This window comes from Apodemus sylvaticus, chromosome 18 (assembly GCF_947179515.1).
Source record: "Apodemus sylvaticus chromosome 18, mApoSyl1.1, whole genome shotgun sequence".
NCBI lineage: Eukaryota > Metazoa > Chordata > Mammalia > Rodentia > Muridae > Apodemus > Apodemus sylvaticus.
In genome coordinates, this window is record NC_067489.1 from 14,256,299 (window position 1) to 14,277,856 (window position 21,558).

The 21,558-nt window shown below is 44.6% G+C and overlaps 1 protein-coding gene across 4 annotated transcripts in view; it reads left to right on the forward strand.

Moving 5' to 3' along the window:
* The first annotated feature begins 17,543 nt into the window (after positions 1 to 17,543).
* Mcph1 (microcephalin 1) overlaps positions 17,544 to 21,558 on the forward strand; it is a 229,729-nt gene continuing 225,714 nt past the window's right edge. For all 4 annotated transcript variants that reach the window (XM_052162794.1, XM_052162795.1, XM_052162797.1 and 1 more), the window contains exons 1-2: positions 17,544 to 18,016; positions 19,155 to 19,246. In XM_052162794.1, coding sequence (XP_052018754.1) covers positions 17,977 to 18,016; positions 19,155 to 19,246 — 132 coding nt within the window. In that variant the 5' untranslated portion in view covers positions 17,544 to 17,976. The remainder of the gene's footprint in view (positions 18,017 to 19,154; positions 19,247 to 21,558) is intronic.

The window sequence follows — 21,558 nt, forward strand, 5'->3', positions numbered from 1 at the left end:
TATATATATATATTTCCAGAAAGGGCAAATGATAAATGATGGTGTGGATTGCTGGTGCCAGTCTTTCAGGTTAGCATGATTTTCCTACTATATTACTTATTTTTCCGTTCCTGTAATAAAACACCATGACCAAGGCAATTTATAAAAGAAAGTGTTTATTTAGAGATTATAGTTTAAGTGCATGACTATTATGACAGGGAGCCTGGCCCTGGAAGAGTAGCCGAGACCCCGGATCTTGAGACACAACCACCATGAGGCAGCTTAATCAAGAATGGCAACCAGTCTTTTGAAACCTTGAAGCCCCGCCCCCAGTGGCACACCTCCTCCAACAAGGGGACTTCCCACCTAGGAACCAAGTTTGGTCCCCGTTTGGAGGCCATTCTCACTTAAATTCCCAAACCTACTTTACAGCCCGATGTTACTCCTAACTTAGTAGACACCCGGCAGGTGGTATAAAATGCAACTTTTTAGAAACATTTTGTTAGTTTTGTTACCTTCGCACAAATGAAAGAATGCCCAGATCTGTTTGTGTGCACTCAGTAACTACAAGAGGAAAGAAGCAGATGGGGGGGGGGGGAGGGGGAGAGATGTGGAAAGACAAGAACTCACAGAGCTGGATAGAAGCAGAAACCAGCATGGCCATTTCTGAAAATTACAGTTTCTGTAAGAGTTAAACAAGGAACTTTCTATCTGCCTTGTCCATCAGCTCCAAAGTGCTCACTCGGGAAAAGCAGAAGCTTGCAAACAAGACTCCCATTATTCCTAAGACTGAAAAACTGGTAACAGTCTTGCTGCCAGATGGGGAGTGGATAGACAAGATGTATATCCACAAAGTGGAATCCCGTCAGGGATGAAAATGAGTGAGCTGCGGGCACACGCAGACATGACCTTACAAGGCATGCCGGGATACCACCAGCCGTGGTAGAGGAAGGACAGACATCCGAATGTCTGCACCCTGCAAAGCTGACACAGCGGACAGATCACAACTGTCACTAGAGAGGCTTCATCCAGAAGCTGATGGAATCAGATGCAGAAACCCACATCCAAACATCAGGCAAGGCTGAGGGAGACTTGTGAGAGAGTCGGGAGATGGACTGAGGGAGCAAACTGAGGAAGACCTACCCACCCAACTAACCTGGGCCCATAGAGGCTCCCAGAGACTGAACCATCAACAAGAGTGTGCATAGACTGTCCCTAGGCCCCTCTAACACATCTGTAACAGATGTGAAGCTTGGTCTGCGTGTGGGTCCCCCAACAACTGGAACAGGGGCTGTCTCTGACTCAGACTCTGCTGTCTGCCTTTGGACCCCTACCCCTAGCTAGGATACCTTTTCTGGCCTCAGTCGGGGAGGATGAGCCTAGTCCTGATGAGATGTAATATACCCAAGAGGGTTGGTACCTGGGGGGCGGGGAGAGTGGCCAGGACTCCCTTTCTCTGAGGAAAAGGGGAGGGGGTAATGGGGGAATAGGACAGGGGAGGGTGGGACAGGAGAAGAGGAGGGAACAGGGTTGCGATCAGGATGTAAAGCGAATAAATAAATTAATTAATGAGAAGATAAAAGAAAAAAAAACTGACACAGACACTATCCACTCTGGGGATGAGCCAGAGACCTGCAACAGGCAGGACATATTTATTCAAGAGAAAACAGCCCATTTCCGGTAGTGTTATGTCACAGTAAGTGGACTTACTCCCAAGTCCCTCGCTCCAGCTGTGCAGTAACCATGAAAACCAACGGTCCCTTTCAAATAAAAGCAGCAGCGTAGCAACCACTGGAGAGGAAGAACAGGTCTGAAGCCTCCCAATTTCCCCATTCCTAGAAAACTGTGACTATTCAATTCGCACGGTGGTGCCCCGTGCGTCACCTCTCTCGGGGGTTTCTTGTGTGGTCTTACAGAGCCCTGGCTTCGTAAAATGGTCCTGTCCCGGGGCTTTTGGCTGAAGATGATCAGAGACGCTTTTTAAATATTCATGTGCACATGGCAATGCTATCAAGAGATGGAGCAGAGGACTGGGCCGAGTGGGCACGCACTTGTAATCGCAGCACTCAGGAGGCAGAGTCAGGTGGATCTCTGTGAGTTTAAAACCAGGAGGGTCATCAGTGAGTTCCAGGACTGCCGGAGGTGCACAGTAAGGCCCTATCTCAAAGGAAGGTGTCTCAAAAAAAAAAAAAAAAAAAAAAAAAAAAAGGTAAGAAGCGAGGGAGGGAGGAACAGAAGGGAAGAGAGGGAGAGGGAGGGAGGAACAGAAGAGGAGAGAGGGAGGGAGAGAGGGAGAGAGGGAAGATCTGAGTAAGCAGGGGGTAGGTAAACTTCAAGGCAAAATCTTAGTCAGGTGAATGGAGAGAGCAGGCTTCGTGATGCACGCATAGTCCCTGGACAGAAACTGGGAGGTCAGCTCCAAGCAGGAGCAGGCAGTGACAAGAACAAAAACAAAGGGAAAAACTACTCAATACACTATATAGATCTAGTTTAGAAAGTCACTAAACAAGTCTATAGCAACCCAACCGCACACAGAGAAACAGGCTGGCTTTGATAGCCGTGCTGACATTGCACACTCCCAAAAGTCCAGGTTTCAACGGATAGTTATCGACAGAAAAAGAAATTAAGTTCGACTCACACCTGAGGGGCATGCTCGGTACAACTGGGTCTTATGGGAGTGCAGTCACTGGACTTACTAGACAAAGTGATTTTTGTTCTCTTTTTTTTAAATTACAAGTGTAAGTGTGTGTGTGTGTGTGTGTGTGTGTGTGTGTGTGTGTGTAGACTCACAGTGTACATGTGGTCAGAGAATAATTTCAAAGCTCAGTTCTTTCCTTCAACCATGCAGGTTCTGGAATCAAACCCAGCTTATCAGTCTTAGCACCAAGTGGTGTTAGCCAACGAGCTCTCCTACCAGCCTCACGTGCAAAGGTGCAATCAACTATTTTGCTAATATTTTAAAAAGATGTCTTACTATGTAGCCCAGACTACCCTTGAACTCACGATCTTTAACCTTCTGTCTCTCCAGTGCTCAAGTTAAAGGCATGGATCTCCTTCCTGGTTTATGCAAGTGTTTTAAATATGTCCAAAGAACTAGGAGCTTGAATGTAAAAACTAAAGAAAAACTGAGATGCTGTCTCATCGAAGAGAGAATATCAAGAAAGAGATAGATACTATGAAAGAAAACCAAACATTCTGGAGGTAAAAATGCAATAAAAGGCTTTTTGAAAACAAGATTTTGATGGTAGACTAACAAATGGGGGAGGGGGAGAATGGAGTTCAAGAAACTTAAAAATATTGAGATTTATACAGAAAGAAAAACAAAGCAAAATTAGCAGTCTCTGAGGCCTGTGGCGCTCCCCTGGGCATTCATTATAGAAGAACCAGAGGGGGAGACAGACAAGATGTTTGATAAAAAGAGAGAAAATTGATGGCCTATATTACTCTAGGTAAGTTCAACAAGTTGGTGTTAGTATAAATAAATAAGTAAAGGTTTAAGCCTCAACAAATGTATCATTTGTTAGTCTTTATTTCTTAAGGATAATTTTGCGTGGACTGGAGAGACTGCTCAGAGGTTAAAAGCACTGACTGACTTCTCCTCCAAAGGTTCTGAGTTCAATTCCCAGAAACTACATGGTGGCTCACAACCATCACAACCTTGCCTAGATACACTGCAATCAAAATGCCCAATGTCAAAAACAAAAAGGGATTTTTTGAAAGCAGAAAAGAACATATATCCCAGAGCAGCCTCAATATGGTTAAAAGCGGATTCCTCATATAAAACATGGGAGGCCGCTAACTATGACATAGCATACTTCAGATGCTGGAGAAGAGGGACAGCTGTCAACCAAAAGCTCTCTGTCAGAAAAAATTATTCTTTTTTTTAAGAGTTATTTATTTATTTTATATATATGAGTGTACTGTTACTCTCTTCAGACACACCAGAAGAGGGCATCAGATCTCATTACAGATGGTTGTGAGCCACCATGTAGTTTCTGGGAACTGAACTCGGAACCTTTGGAGGAGAAGTCAGTCAGTGCTTTTAACCTCTGAGCAGTCTCTCCAGTCCCCGCAAAATTATCTTTAAGAAATAAAGACTAACAAATGATACATTTGTTGAGGCTTAAACCTTTACTCACAACTGATGGTATATATAAAGGGTAGGGGAGATTTAATAAACAGAAAAGGTTCACAGCATATCCTTCTCCGAGTCTAGCTGGGTAAGGATAGTCCTCCATCTTCAGCAAGGAAACTGATCTTAGCACACAAACACAGACCATCACAAAACAAACATACAAACACACACAACAGAGTTGTGTGTCCACAGAGTTGTAGAGTCCAGTCCTAACCAATATGTCTACAACACATCTCCTTCATCCAAGGCTCAAGGATCACAGCAGATAGGGGTAGGGAGATTGTAAGAGCCTGAGGGGCAGGGAGTTTGCTGTGAGACTGTTTCTCCTAGAAATGTCAGAAGCTGCACATTGGATGTCTTACCAGCACAGCAGCCTAAACATGAGTTGAACATGGACAACATCGATAAACATGCTAATGTGGGCAGGGGATGCGCACTCAAGAGGCCTCAATCCTAGACGAAGAACTATAGGCAACTAAGGGATGCTGAGAGCAGAAGAAATGGTCTCCTCCAGGGAAGAGCCCACTGACTATCCAACTCCAAACAGTCAACCCTGAGAATCCAGACACAAATAACACTATACAGACTAAACAGGCTGTATTCATGTACTTAGGATTATACACACACACACACACACACACCAGATGTGTGTATGTTATAACAACTTAAGGGAAAAAAAGGTCATGACCTTGAAAGAAAGCAAGGTGGAGAGGCTCATGAGAGGATATGGAGGGAGGAAAGGAGGGGAGAAATTATGTAATTATCTCAAAACATAAAATAAATTACTTTAAAAAAACATAAAAGGTTCTACTGTGAACTGAATACTCCTATTAAATTTTTATATTGAAAAAAAGATTTTTCTGTATCTTCAGTCTAACATGGATGTTCCTTTCAAATAGCAGGATATGGACATCAAAGTCACTTCAGATCACAAAGGAATGGATGTAAAGGCTCTACCACTGGCTCTCAGATAATTCCTAGAGGAAAAATAACTATGTCAATGTGGTCATCTAGTCCAGGTTTATTTATTTATTCATTTTACCTATAACTGGAATGTTTTTTGCTTACTATACCTCAGTGTTATGATTTCCTTCAGTTAAACACACACACACACACACACACACACACACACACACAAGAACATTCTCTAATTCCTGAATAAAATATACATAGACAGGCATTGTCTTTGTTTGTTTGTTTGATTAACCAACTCTTTAACCTAATTGAAAAGCAACTGAATTGGTTATTACCCTATCTTGAACATAAAACAGCTGACAATGTCTTTTTTAAAAGAAAAAAAATGCCTCACTGTCTATTGATTTAGCTAGGTCTTTTTTATCAATGGTCCATTTAAATTCCAAAACCAAACTGGATAGAACGGCTGTTAACACTGACTGAAGACTGCCTCCAGTTGGATCTGCAGTGCTCATTATTTCTGACCATCCTAACAACTCAGCTGTTGGAAATCATTATCATCCTCAGGTCAGAGAAGGTTAACACAGAGATTAGGTAAGCTCTCAAACCTGCCCTTAGTAAAACTGAGATTGGCTCTGAAGCTCTCCCCATTCTCGCTCCACTACAGAAAGCGAATACTGCCCTGAGATTCTCCCTTCATCTCTCCCACCTCTGGATCTGCTCTGGACAAGTCTGCAGTAGTCTGCCTGAAGCAGGGCCACCCTAATCTTGTGACTTTAACAGTTGACAGCGTTGCAACCCCTTTGTATGAGAACACTCCCCCCTTTACCCTCCTCTGCATCAAAATCCTTCTGCACAAGTCATTAATAAGTATGGTGGTCTAAATAAGAAGCCCCTCCCCCACATAGCCACACATTTATATACTTGGTCCCTAGGTCTTGGAACTGTTTGGGAAGGATTAGGAGGTGTGGCCTTGATGAAGAAGGTGTGCCACTGAAGGCAGACTTTAAATTTTCAAGAGACATCTGTCATTCCCTGTTAGCTCTCTCTCTCTCTGCTTCCTACTTGTGGATCAAGATGTGAGCTCTCATCTACTGCTCTAGGGCCATGCCTACTGCTCTGCTCTCTGCCATGATCGTCATGAACTCTATCCCTCAGGAACTGGGAGCCCAAATAAATTCTTTATTTTATAAACTGCCTTGGTTATGGTGTCTTATCACAGCAACAGAAAAGTAACTAAGACAGTAACAGGCCAGGGAAAAATCAAGGAATTTTCACAAGCTTAGTAAAGACATCCCAAAGAAGAAAAAAAAATCTAACCTCAAACCAAACTGTAGAGGGCGCTGCAGCCCGCCACCACAGAACTGCACTGTGGCCCTGTGCACATTACAACACTGACCAACAGGAGGCTCTGATATGCATGGTCCTTATTTGCACGGCCCTGATTTGTATGCCTTTAATTTGCTTGGAAGATGCATAATTGGAAATTACACAGAAGATGGTTTGTGTTAACCTCCAGATCCAAATATTGCCCAGCATGAACAACTCTCAGTCACGTGGTGTAAATTTCATGCCAGGAAATTAACTCACGCTCATGTCACAAGTACTCCCCAGACAGACTGCTTTCTATGTCAATGTCTCGTGTTGCCTATAATACGCTGAAGAAATTTGCCTTTTCCTAAGCAGTGAACTCTAGCCATTCTTCAATCCCTACTTCCTACTTTTGTGACTCTTTTTTTTTTTTCCAGACTACTTTTCTGGTTGTACCTGTCCAAAGTGTGGAGACCTGCAGAGGTTTGTCCTGGCTACTGTGCCTGTTCCTTATCCATTTATTCACAGATTCAACAAAAGTTTCTTGAAACACTACTATGAATAAGCATGCATGCTTATTGTTAGGATTCTGTCTAAGCTCTGCCCCACAGTTACCTGGCAACAGCTAGGTATGCCCCACCCCACAGTTACCTGGCAACAGCCAGGTAGGCCTGACCCACTATAAAAGGGGATGCTTGGCCCCTCCTCTCTCTCTCTTGCCTCTCTTGTTCTCTTACTCTCAGCTTCTCTCCCATTCCATGCCCTGAATAAAATCTATTCTATATTATAGAATAGTATGTCTGGTCCCTCAGGGGGGAGGGACGCCTCGGCATGGGCCCACTGAGGCACCCTCTTCCTCCACAGGGATACTTAAAATTGCTGTTATTAAATAAGCCCACTGTTAGCCACTCTACTGCGTCCAGCTGATCTTGTAATTGCTGTCCCTACATACTTGGGAGTTGTGTGACTGCAGGCTCAGAAGAGTCCTGGGATTCCCTCCTTCACTGTCCTATCCCACACAACACACACCTCAACTTGCATTTCCACACAAATAGTACAGCTGTCAGGGACATTTGGTAAATAAATATGTGTTCGATCAGAATTCAAATCGTGCATTTTCCATCCACATTGAGTCTTCTGCTCCTGCTGGACTTCAGATGGCAGAAAGCAGGATCCCAAGTCGGATTGGCCAGCTGCTCTAATGGTTTCAGGACTTCCAAATCTCCATTCTCATGCCTCCCTGTTAGTATGCAGCTTATTAAACCAATGACATTTCGTCCCTTGTGTGTGTGTGTGTGTGTTGAGAATCAAACCTGGAGCCTCATACCTGCAAGGCCAGTACTCTAGCACTAAGCTATATCTTCAGTCCAGGCCAGTGAAATGTCTGCTGCCCCTGCTTCTTCTATTATTACAATATGAACCATCTAAGTAATTTCCAGAAAATAACAATGAAACACAGTACAGAGAGAAATTAAAAGAAAAACAATAACAAACTTAACAGCACAGGTGAACTTCTCAGTACTTCTGCCCCAGAGGAGAAAGTAGAGATGGCTATTAGCCCTCCAGACTCTGACAGATGCTTCGAGAAGAGCTTGGTCTATGGAGGTTTAAAAAAGCACTTTTATATTACTGTTTGTCCAAATTTTATATTAAAAAGTCACCTAAAATTTTAAATGGCAGCATAGATAATACTTTGTACCTTCATTCTCTCTTTCTCTTTCATATCATCAGACTTTCTGCCCAGTTTCTACTTGGCTGCTCTCAGTTCCTGGGGCTGTGAAATCTAATACTGCTCTCTTAGGTGCCATACTCTTCCCTCTCTTACCCAGTTGACTTATTACACATCCCCTGTACTACTGAACAGCTAAGGAATGAGCAGCCCACAGGCTCCAAACTGGAACAAAGGAGAGCATCAGAATATATGGCAGGGACTAGGGAGGTAGCTGAGTTTGCAAAGCGCTTGCTTGCTGTGCAAGTGTACAGACCTGAGTTCAATCCCCAGAACCCACATTAAAAACAACAACAACCAAAAAAGCTAACACAAGTCTGAGTCTGTCGAGACTGCTCAGTGGACGAAGGCACATGCTACCAATCCTTAAAACCTGAGTATTATACCAGGATCTACATGGCAAAAGGAGACAACTGACCCCAAAGAGTGTCCTCTGACCTCCACGTGTGTACAGTGACATGTGTGCCCACTGTGAGGTGGGGAATAGTTGTAATAGGGTAAGTTGTTTTATTCCAGGCATGCATGCATGTAGACCCAGCATCAACGAGAGCATCTCTGTGAGTACATCTCTGTGAGTGCATCTCTGTGAGGTCAGAGGTCAAGCAACTCAGCCTGATAAATAGTGAGAGACCCTGTTTCAAAACCAAACAAAACAGATGCATGCGTAGGTACGGACTTACATACCTATACACACAGGCACGCACCTTAGCTCCAGCACTTGGGAGGTAGACAGCTGGATCTTTATGAGTTTGAAGCCAGCTTTATCTACACAGTAAGTTCCAGGCCAGCTGTAGTCTTCATACTAAGATCCCATTTCAAAAACAAAACAAAACAGAAAGCTATATGATGGTGGCATGTGCCTGTAGTAATTATGGCCCTCTATCTGCAGGTTGACAAACAATGAAATGTATATACTATCTCCAAACCCATATCGAATGCTTCTGCTGCCTGGCCGACCTCTGGCCTCCACTGGTTCATCCCTATACATCCCCAAAATACATTCCTTGGTTTAGCTTTTGCCAGGATGCTGTTGAGATGGAGTCTTGCAGCTTGTCCAGTAATATACATCCACCAAGTCTTTCTGGCCTTGATAGCACATTTCTTTTCTAATACCAAATGGTATCGGCCTAGATAGTCATAGATGTGCCCTTTCATCCACTGAACAATGTCTTGGCTGTTTCCAATTTGGGACAATTATAAGCTGCTGAAACACCCACAGGCAGATTTTTTTAATGCATTTGTTTTCTTTATACATATAAATATGTATATGTGTATATATATATTATATATGTATATGTGTATATACATATACACATAGCTTGTATTGCAGAGTATTTGTTTACTCTTAGTTCAGTTCACAGCACCGAATAATAAAGTTACTTCCGTGGATACGCAAGGATATTATTAGCATAATTATCAGCAACTATGAATTAGGCATCTATACTCAAAGGTCTGGGATGCAGTCTCTCTCACAGTTCATGCTAAAGCAGGAATTAACAAATATGGGCCAGGACTCATACAGTAGCAGCCAGCAGCAGCCTCTCCTGAATCATAGACGGGGTGGAGGAGACAGCCTTGTCTTCAGAGGCAAAGCCAAGCACCAGACCCCAGCAGCAGATCATTAAACTTTCTCAAGAACACCACCTGTAAGTAACTATGCCCCAGAGTTCTTTTGTTTTCGGTTTCAGGGCACTGTGCTAATTTTCCCACAGTGGATATGTTTACTCAAGCTTCAGGGAAAGATTTGAGGTGATTTAGCTTTGAGTCAGCCTATGAGTGCACAGGAATAACTTCTGTAGGCCTCAGAGAATTGCTACGAACAACCCTACTTTATAATCGTGAATTCCCCTCTTCTCCATGAGGGATCTCTGGATTTGGTACTCTGCTGAATCTGCTGGTCTCACTGGGGTGTCTGGGCCCCCGGAAGGGGGAAGTAAAACATCTCTGGGATCAAGAGAAGGAGGGACTATACCAGGGGCACAAACAAGGAGGGAAACAGTCTTAAGTGATAACTGCTGAGAAGAGGAGGTAGAAGCTGGCTGAGCAGTTTTAGGTCTTTGGCCAGCAGCTGGAAATGACCTAGGTTCCATCCTGGCCAGAAGCTAAAAATGCCAAGTGTTTGGGCGCAGGGGCTGGTTCCTGGTGTGGTTTCTTCTTATCTTTTTTCACAGCTAGAGCACACCTGCTTGACAGTGTGAGGCTGTGACCCAGAGGCAGCTGTGGAGGCCAGCTGGGCTGGTCAGCTTACCTCTCCGTGCCTGTAACTCACAGCTAATGGAAACCCATCTCCTGGACCACGCCAGCTATGTAGGAACCCCCGTTGCTCCCTATCTCTTAACTTCTCACCTGTAAACCTGTAATAAATTCCTTTATAACTCACCCTGCTCCTTACCTGTGAAATTCATTCTAGTTCAGGAGATGAAGGATCCGGAAGTCACTGCCTTTGCCTGTGGCTAAGTGGCTATTAACTGTCCAGGACTCTGCCTACCTCAGGTGAGGAAACTGCTGTCCCTCTCAGGAGGCAACCTCACCATTTCCCTTTCATATCGTCACTACCTCAGTAGACACAAACGTTTGTAGAAAAGCCAGAACTTCCAGTAAAACCAATTCCCTGGCAATGTGCCATACAGCTTTTCCTCTGTTCAGTATACACCAGGCTCATAACTGTAGGTCTGCCAACTGGATTTTACTTAGAACTGACCAGAAATAAAAATCATTTATGGGCTACATAGTTCTTAACTTTTTAGAGATATGACTAGTCAAGGTTAAAAACTTCCCTTGTGATAAATATTTATTCATCCTGTTTGAATTAATTAAAAAAAAAAAAAGACAGCTCTAGGGACTGGAGAGATGACTCAGTGAGGGAAACAAATGTATTCTTGCAGAGGATCTGAGTTCAATTCCAGGTTCACAGCTGTATTAGTCAGGGTTCTCTAGAACATATAGGTAGTCTCTATATAGTAAGGGAATTTGTTGATGACTTACAATCTGTAGTCCAACTCCCAACAATAGTCAGCAGCAGCTGTGGATGGAAGTCAAGGTGTGTCAAGTTGACAACCAGGAATAGCCACTACAACAACCATCTGTAACTCCAATAGCCCAACAGCATCTCTAGCCTCTCCTCTGTGGTCACTAAATCCATGAGGTGCAGATGTATATATATATATATATATATATATATATATATATATATATATATATATATATATATATATATATATACACATACACACACACATATATATGTTGTATATGTTTTGCATATATATGTATATATATGCAAATCACTCATACACATAATTTTTTAATTTAAAACATTTAAAGAAGGTTCTTTGCTCGTCCATTAAAATCACATTTTATATTGCAAGGCATAAAACTAAAACGATTCATTATTTTTTGTTCCAGTAAGTTCTCTGGTCGGTTATATTTGTTTCCTTTTGTTGTTTTTACCCTCTGGTTCTAAAAATCACCTTCAAGCTAGTCACCTATCTCAACTCATTTGCTACATTTTCAATACATTTTGGTCTGTGTGAGTACAAGCATATTTTTCACTCAATGTCATTTGTAAATAGTATCATTTACAACATAAAATATGTATTTTTAATAGCTTTGTTTTTAATTTATGTAGTGTGTTTGAGAGAGGGATGGGGACATTGGGGGATGCTACAGACACTTGTGAAGGACAGAAGACAACTTTTTAGGTGCCAGCCCTCTCTTTCTACCTTCATATGGACTCTGGGTACCAACATCAGACTGGCAGGCTTATGTAGCTGAGCCATCTCACCAACCCCAAGAAAATCTGTATTTTTTTTAATTTAAGAGAATGGTGTTCTGTTATTATTTAAGTGTCAGATTAGCATAGCACAGGTAGAATTTGTACTATGAAGTTTTCTATTAGATTTAATGTTTGTCATGTCTCTGCCCTCCTCCACCCTCTTTCTCTCCTATTCTGTTTTGTTTTATAGAAAGTATTACAGGGAAAGTATGCTTGCATGGTTGTTGCTGGCCTATACATTTGACATTCAGGAGCTTCTAGGAACCCAGACCCATGCCCCACAGCCTGCAGTGTCTAAGCCACACTGTTGAGAATCCAGGCTTCTGGGAGAACTTCAGACTGTGGGGAGCCAGTGTTCTCCTTCTGAAGCAGTGGACCCTTTATCTGACTTGTTTGTCAGGACTTCTTAGAGACTTGACTGCTGCTGATTCCTGACTGCTGCCCAAATGCTGTCAGGTTGTTAAGGAGAAATCTCTGAAAGCTAGCCTCCTGCTGGGACCACGTGTGTGCCTCACAAAAGTCAATATTTTCCGCTTTCCCTCAGCCCCAGTGTGTTTAAAGGGCTTTCTAGTGTACATCCTTTGATTGTGGGTGAGAGACGGTAAGGAAAATGGCTTTCATCCTTTGTGGAGAGTGAAAAAGGAGCAGAGTTTCTTAGTTTTCACTGGATTCTTTCTTGAATCCAGTTCAAGATGATGAAGTTATTTCATTTAAAAATATTGTAAAGGCGATTACAAAAAAAAAAAAAAAAATAGATTGGGGCATGTTAATGCAAAGTCAGATATACTTGCATTCATTAATGTCAATAGCTTTTATTCTTCCTGGGGGGTGTTTATTTTATTGGATATAGGTCAATATAGACTCAATGTACAGCATAAAATGTGAATCAAATATGAGCTATGCAGTTTATAATGCTTAGGTGACACTTGGTTCATTAGTAGTGACACTAATGCCAGGTGAAGACTGTGGGTGGCATACAGTTCTGTCCTTTCTGCTCGATATTTCTGAAAATTTAATACACTCCGAACATATTGTATGTAATTTTTCTAAATGACCTTCCTCCTAAGTCTTTCCCTGCCTTGTTATATATGCAGTGTACATGTGCTATGTTTAAGCTTGGTTTTATGAGACAGGATTTTTCTCTAGACCAGGATCACCTCATCTCACTGTGTCTCTGAGATGACCTTGAACTCCTGATCCTCCAGTCTCTACCTCCCCAGTCCAGGGCTAATAGGTGTAGGTTATCCTATCCAGCTTCCCCTCATTGCAGGTTGTGCCTTGTTCACGCCTTTAATCCTGGAACTCTGGAGGCAAAGGCAAGCGGATCTCTGTGACTTGAAGGCCTACCTAGTCTACACAGCAAGTTTCAGACCAGCTAGAGCTGTATGAGACCTGTGGATCTGCTAAGAACCAGCCTCTGCTTGGATTCTGAGGTGGGGGGGGGGGGAGTCTAAAAGTGGCAAAAAGGAACAAATGGAAGTCAAATTGTGGGTTACAAACTGACGGCCTATGTTCTGCTTGAGACAGCTTTCCAGATAGCTTTCCAGACAGCTCTTTCTCTCTTGCAATTCCAAAAACTCTCTGGATAGGTCATCTCTTGCAGATCAAAAGCCCAGTCTTTTTTTTTTTTTTAATTTATTTATTTTTTTTATTTGGTTTTTTTGAGACAGGGTTTCTCTGTATAGCCCTAGATGTCCTGGAACTCACTCTGTAGACCAGGCTGGCCTTGAACTCAGAAATCTGCCTGCCTTTGCCTCCCAGAGTGCTGGGATTACAGGCGTGTGCCACCACTGCCGGGCTTTAAGGTTTTTTGTTTGTTTGTTTGTTTGTTGTTTTGTTTTGGTTTTGTTTGTTTGTTTGTTGTTTTGTTTTTTTGGAAGCCCAGTCTTTTTTAAATATCAACTCAGTCATTACTCCAGGTTCCCTGTTGATTATCCCATAAACCAGCATCCCTTGAATCCAGCACAGGATTTTTAGAAAGAGAGCAAGCACATTTTTTTAAAAAACTTTGTAAACTTCAAGGTTAAAATATCTATCCCTCAAAGTACAGGGCAGTAAACACCTTTAAAAACAAACTAACTAACAAACAATCCTAGCCCTTAGGTGAGTGAGGACCCTGGGAGATGATTTGGCCTGGAGAACACAGGCCTCATAAATAGAAGTAGTGCTTTCAGCCGGGCGGTGGTGGTGCACGCCTGTAATCCCAGCATTCTGGGAGGCAGAGGCAGGTGGATTTCTGAGTTCGAGCCTAGACTGGTCTACAGAGTGAGTTCCAGCCAGGGCTACACAGAGAAACCCTATCTGGGGGGGGGGGGGGGGAAGGGACACATTAAAAAAGTAGTGCTTTTAAGGAGTGGTGTTTTTGTTGTTTGTTTGTTTTTAACTGTGTGGTAGGTCTTTGTGTGAGAATGTGTATGTGTGAATGCAGTGCTCCAGTAGAGGGAAACATCTCCTGGAGCTAGAGCTACCAGGTGTCATGAGTGGAACACAGACCAGGCTGTAGGTGCCTATCCTTGGACGTCTAACCTGTAGAATCTGAGAGATCAATTTCTACTGCTTACAAGCCACAGTTTATGCTTTTTTTATTATGCAGCCCTCTTCAGACTAAGAGACTGAATGAATACATTGACTGATCCATTTGGTTCTTGCTTCAATATCCCTGGACCTATGATATTTAATCTTACTGACCGAGTAAGGTTTAGAGACACTACTGAAACAAATCTCTGTGTGTTGCTGTGAAGAATTATCTAGAGTATGAGGTGTAAGGATCAACCTGAAATATGGACAGCATCAGGTCAAAGGCTAGGATGCCAAACAGAAAAGAAACAGCTGAACAGCAGTCGTAGTCTCTCTCTCTCTCTCTCTCTCTCTCTCTCTCCTCCCCCCCTCTTCCTCCCACAGTGCCCTGTGACCAGCTACCTCACATGCCTGCCACCATGGCTTCCATGCCCCAATGGACTGTGCACCCTTGAACTGTGATCCAAAACAAATTCTTCCTTCCTTAAGTTGCTTTTGTCTGGTGCTTTTTCTGTCAGAGCATCCAGACAAGCTACTGATGTGTACACAGATATGTAAGGATATCCAACTGGTTCCAGCCTCTGTGAGTGTGATTAGGGTCATGTCGACCAAAATTATTTGGCCTACTACTTCTCTTTCTGACAAGATTATTCTTAACCTTTCTTTTTTAAACAGATTTCAGGCTTATAGGAGAAACACATAAATAGAGGAAAACATCCCCATGAGCCATTCATGGAGACCCACAATGTCTACCACACGTCCTTTATCCTCTCTGGCAATTTTCCAGTAAACTAAAAGCCCATTTTTCAGATGTGATCACAGGTTCACCTGTACGGGGCCAGCACTCTTGCTCGGGCTCACCAAAAGTTCTTGAGGATGGGATGGCAAACCTTCCAGGTGGTGCAGGGAGCCAAGCTCATGTGTCTGGGGGGAAGAGTGTGCGGAGGGAGAAATAGTTTGCCTGGAGTCCCTGGCTTCCTCTCCTCCCTGACGTGGTCCCACAGATTCCACTCTTCCTCTCCAACAGCCGACCACTTGGAAAGCCTCGGAACAGACAGAGGTGCCAAAAGCCTGGTCCCACATTCCTGACAGCTGTCCCAATCCCCCTGCCTCACCTAAAGTCACCGGCCACCCCAGCCCCTTACCCTAGAGATGACCATTCCAGGGCATAAGCGTATGGCAGACTTGTCATTTTCCTTCACCTACAATCTATTAAAAATCCTTCTCCAGCCACAGTCTGTCCTTGGCATTTTCTTGTCTTAGCCTTTGCCTAGTGAACTTTCCCAGGCTCATTCCCAAATAAACCAGCATTTTTAAAACTTCTTAATTTGGCTCAAATCGGCTAATTTTTTAGGCAGGAAAAAAAAAAAAACTATTAGAAATGATTCCACAAAGATTCTGGAAGGCCCTTGCTTTGGACTAAGTTTGCATACCAGCTCTAGCAGAGCTGATCAATCAAAGTGGAGTCAGTCATGCTAAGTGCCCGATAATCTAAGTGAAAGGTTAAAGAAACCAAAAGGTCCCAACAGTAAGAGGAGATTCCAGTTCACCTAAGGTAGTCATATAAGGAAGTCCGAACACAAGTCAAGCCATGGCTCTGATCCTATGTTCCCTTCTTAGGACTCCACAAATCTTACTGCCTGTATAAAGTAAGCGCATGACCACTCCAAGGTACAGTGGAAGGGAGAGCTTTTATTGTAAATAGTCTTAGGATTCTGCCTAAACTCCAGTCCACAGTTACCTGTAAAAGCCAGGTATGCTCCTCCCCACAATTACCTGGCAACAGTCAGGTAGGCCTGGCCACACAGCTTTCTCTTTTTATGATCACAACAGATAGGAAGAGAGTTCAGCCTAAGGCATCTGGAAAAGTCCACAGCAGGGAGAGAGAGTTCTATATCAAACTTGGCCAGCAGAGTTGTGGGCACCAGTGTGAAAGATGGAAGGAGGATGAGAAGCTTGGGGAACTGAAGCCCAAGAACTTGAGAATTTAGAGTAGGGAGTAGGTTAGAAGAACTAAAAGAGCCATAGGTGCTGAGTAAGCCTGAAGGCCAGCAGACACTCTGGTATGCTATTAGGCGTCACAAGTAGACATTTGTCTTGAATTTCTCTTTGCACAGCCTAGTGAAAGCTGCCCCCCCCCCCCCCATGAATTTGGCTTAAAAAATGCGGACTTTCTGTGAGTTAAGGGTGGCTTCCTATTCCCAATCCTTGTCCCCAAGGTGTATACCACCTTCTGTCAGAAGCAAAAATTGAGGCAAGAAAGACGAATTCCCTTCGAAGTCTAGCAAAGTAGAGAAGGGATCAACAAAAACTTCAAAAAGTGCACTCTAATTCCAAAGCATTCTCCTAAATTCTAGGTTATGAGTCTCTCTGATTTTTAGTGCTATGTTTTTATTGAGCTTGTGAAAGGATTATGGTCTTCATAAGGAGACAAGGGGAGATTGAACTATGGTTAAAGGAACATTATATACGTTTGGCCCATCTTTTAATAAATATGGTGCAGGGCTGGATGCAGTGGCACAGCCTGAAATCCCAACACTGGGGGAAAACTGAGTCGGGAGAACTGAAGGAAGACTGAGTCGGGAGAACTGAAGGGTGGTGACAGGGTTTCTCTGTATAGCCCTGGCTGTCCTGGAACTCACTCTGTAGACCAGGCTGGCCTCAAACTCAGAAATCCGCCTGCCTCTGTCTCCCAAGTGCTGGGATTACAGGCGTGCACCGCCACCACCACCGGGCCTGCTGCGTGTTATGAGGTAGAAAACAAGATCATCTCTCTAAAATCCCCAACCAGGAGCTATAGAGATGGCTCAGTGGTTAAGGACATTTGCTCTAGCAAAGGACCCGGATTTGGTGTCCAGCACTCGCATGGCGGCACATATTCATGTTTAAGTCCTGCTCCTGGGGATCTGACATCCTCCCATGACCTCCCTGGACACCAGACACGCACGTGGTGCACATACGTACACGCAGGCAAAGTACTCATAGCTGTAACAAATAAATAGAAAAACAAAACCAACCTAACCTGTCTATCCAAACAAGTGTTTTTTGTATGCTTGGTTTTGTTCTGCTTTGTTTTTTAACGCCCCGTGCTAAAGGCTACGAAAGGAGCGGGTTATCAGCAGAAGAGCAGGCGCTGGTGTCTCGAGCCTCCTCCCTCTCCCGGCAGCCCTTGCGCGGGGAGGCGGGGCTGTCTCGGGCTCACCGGCGGGAGGTTTGAAGACCCAAGCGCGCTCAGAGGCTCCGGCAGCCGGGCTCCCGCTCCAGGGTGCGGGGCTAGCGCAGGGCCCACGGGTGGGTCCTTCTCCCGGGTCACCGAACGCTGCGTGACGAGGACACGGGCCTTGCCCGGACAAGCGACCGCGGCTCTGACCAGCGCCCCGAAGCCGCGGTGCGGCGGGCTGACTCCTGCCAGGGTGCCGGGATAGCTTCCCGACCGCCGTGAGGGATCAAGGCCTTAGCTGTCACGGAGCCTGGAGCTCTCGGAGAGGGAAGGGAGGCCGGAGCCCTGGCGCACACCCCAAGGCTGACGTGCCGAACCCCGGGGCACGGCCTGCGCATGCGCATCCCTCTGCCTTCTGCCCGCGCACGCTCGGTTCCGCAGCAACTGGTCGGGTCATGGAGGCCTCCGGAGGTTCTGAGGGCGCCTTTCTGAAAGGTGAGGAGACACGCCCAGTTGGGAGGGGGGTTGTCATCCTCGGGATCGGTTCTCGTCCCAGGTCCAATCGCATCTCGGGTCTCCTTACACCCAAGGTCCTCTTACATCCCAGGTCCTCTCAAACTCAGGGTAGCCTACACCCGACCGCCTATGTGGACACCCCACACACGTTCACCATGTGACCTTATCGGCCCCGGGAGTGTGCCTACAATGGCACCTATGTGTTCCCCAAACCCCTCACCCACCCCACCCCACCCCACCCCCGTACGGGCCAAGCCCTGGAGAGCTGGCAGGAGGATCAAGTCCTAGCTTAGCTTTCTGAGAGCCTCTCGCCTCTATGGCCTGGGTAGTTGTGGAACCAGGAAAAGTAATAATTTGGTAATAATGTGATGGCCTCTTGAGTGCCAGAGGACCCTGGGTGAGGGGACTCCAAATATATATATATATCTTATATTTATTGTATTTATATGTTATATATATATATATATATATTTTTTTTTTTTTTTTTTTTTTAAAGACAAACTGGCCTCCAACTTGCTGAGGTTGGCTTAGCACTCATTTTTGTTTGTTTTGGTGTGGAGGCCTGTGGGGAGGGATTGTTAGTGTTACAAAGTTTCTCTGTGTAGCCCTGGCTTTCCTGGCCTGGAATCGGTCTCAGTCTGTAGATCAGGCTGGCTTCAAGAGGTCCGCCTGCCTCTGCCTCCGCCTCCCAAATGCTGGGATTACAGGCCGTACACCAGGACCTAGAACTCTTGCCTCCACTTTATAATCCTTAAAAATTATAAGTTGCCCAACTATGTATAAATAATTTATTAGAACCAAACTATGTTAGCTTGTTAACCTACTGTCTGTGCTATGGTCATAAAATCGTGTTATTGGAAGATAGTCTGGCCCAGCAAGACTGGGATAATTACCATGTCTGTTTCTTTACAGAAAACATAATCCCGGATGATTAAGTCTGGATTAGGAAGATTTAAAGTACTACCAAAATAGCAGTGATGGTGTTTTGAATAGATTCGTAATAGGAAGTTTTCACTTTTTTGTTTCTAACATAAATAGAACAAGAGGAAAACTTGTCGCGGGAGTGGGTGTGCAATTTGCAGTGCGTGGTTCCTGCTAACATCTTGCTTATTTTCAGATATTGTGGCCTACGTTGAAGTATGGTCTTCCAAAGGGACAGAGAATTATTCCAAGACATTCACAAAGCAACTTGAGGATATGGGGGCAAAGGTAAGACATTAATATCAAAATGACTGGTGAGCTCCCGGTGTTTTCTTGTTATGGGAGCTGTTCCTTAGAACACAAAGGACTTAGCAGTGGGTCAGTGGTGCGACACAGAACAAACAAACCAAATATAAGTTGGGCAGTAGTGCTTACAGAGGAGCCTTGTGCCGGGGAGTCTGGCCGGAAGCGTGAGGGGGGCATTGGTTCAGTGAGGACTGGTACTTAGAGTCAAAAGAATAAAGATGCAGGAGAATGAGCAGGTTTCCAAGGGAAGGCTGTGACCTTAGGCATATTGGAAACATCTCATAGGCATTTGATGACTCATGTCTGGCACTTGAGGCAGTCAGAGCTGTAGACTGTGATGTGGGGGTCAGGAGAGATAGTACCTAACTCAGATCCTGAGGAGTGTTGAAGGAGGAGGCCTTCTAAGGACCTGTGATGGCCAGACCACCAACCTGGGAACAAGAGAGGGGGAAAAATTGCCAGGATAATATTGAAAACAGGTATGGGTGAATTTAAAAGGTGGGATTCAGAACCTCAGAGCCTTAAGGAAAGGTGAGATGTGCTTGAGGCTTGATGACTATGAGATGCTCGCCTTAGCTCACTTTCCCTTTATAGGTTCGGGGTGAGTGCGAGATTCCTGGCTGAGGAAGAAATGGAGACGGTGAACACAGACTGCCCTGATAGGGGCTTCACTTGAGCAGAGTGTGCTTGCTTGCTTACCGGCATTCGTGAGACGCTCCCTCACAGGCTGAGTGGGTGAACAAGTGACTGTTGTGAGACACTCCCTGACAGGCTGAGTGGGTGAACGAGTGACTGGTTAACTCACTTCGGGGTGAGGGTGATGGTGCAGTAAGGTGGCATTAGGGCAGCGCTGGCCTTATTTAGCGCCCCTAACCCTGTGAAGTCGGGTCAGAGCCAGGGAGCCGAGGAATCTGCACAGACACCTTACCACCTACAACAGAGTCAGAGCCTATGTACTCATAAAAACAGAAAAAGATCCCATAAATTGAAATTGTATTTAATACTAACAGGGTCTTAGCTTAACAACTCTGGGGGAGGGGGAGGGGGAGGGGGAGGCTCTTGGGCCTGACCGAGAACTGCTGCTGTTCTTTGCATCAGGAGATATGATGTAGCCAGTCCGTAGTCAGCCAGAACAAAATGCCATTTCCTTTTTTTTTTTAACTTTATATATATATGTTTTTAAGTTTTTATTTAAACTTTATTTCAAATGTTATCTCTTTTGCTCATTTCCCCTCCAAAAACCCCTCCCCCTGCTCACTAACCCACTCACTCCTGCTTCCCTATCCTGGCATTCCTCTACACTGGGACAATGAGCCTTTGTAGGACCAAGGGCTTTTCCTCTCATTGATGTTCAACAAGGCCATGCTCTGCTGCCTAAGCTCCCTCCCTATGTACTCTTTGGTTGATGGTTTAGTCCCTGGGAGTTCTGGGGAGTACTGGTTGGTTCACATTCAGCTCCTTGGGTCCTTTGTCTAGCTCCTCCATTGGGGACTCTGTGCTCAGTCCATTGGTTGGTTGAGAGCATCCACCTCTGTATTTGTCAGGTACTGGCAGAGCCTCTCAGGAGGCAGCTATATTAGGGTCCTGTCAGCAAGCACTTGTTGGTATCCACAATAGTATCTGGGTTTGGTAACTGTATATGGGACAGATCCCCAGGTGGGACAGTCTCTGGTTGGCCAAAATGCTATTTCTATATACTAACTGTATAGCACTTTCCTACCACCTCAAAATGAAACAATCCTAAGTAAAACTGTGATAAATGTAGGACTTTCTGTTTAGAAGGTCACCCCTACTTTTTATTGAAGGGGCACAGCGTGTCTTGCTATACTGGCATGTGGCACACCAAGTGGCCCTCCATTTTAGGAGGGCCAGTGTATATTGATGCCTCTGTCTAGATGCAGTTCGCGGCAGTTCAGTCTGTGTGGTATTTTGTCACATTCTCCTTTAAGGCTTGTAGTAAATATCCTGCACCCTTTCTGAAAGAGGTGCTGCTAATTGTCTGGTAACGTTGATGAGAGCCCTGGGGAGAATGTCCCCAGGTGCTCAGCTGGACTCTGTCTGGTGTCTTGAGAGAAGCAGTTTACAAAAGTAACACCTATGCATGTCTGAAACTGCTGCTCTGTGGGGCTCGGAATCCTGTAATGAAACCTGAGAGAGGCCAGTGCCATTTGCTTTAGACCCATTTCGTGCTGAGATATAATTTTTGGCCTCACGCACACATAGGCAAGTACACTATCAGCTGAACCTAGTCCCCAGACTCTTCTGTTTTGGAAAGGCAGTGGGTGGAGGTCAGA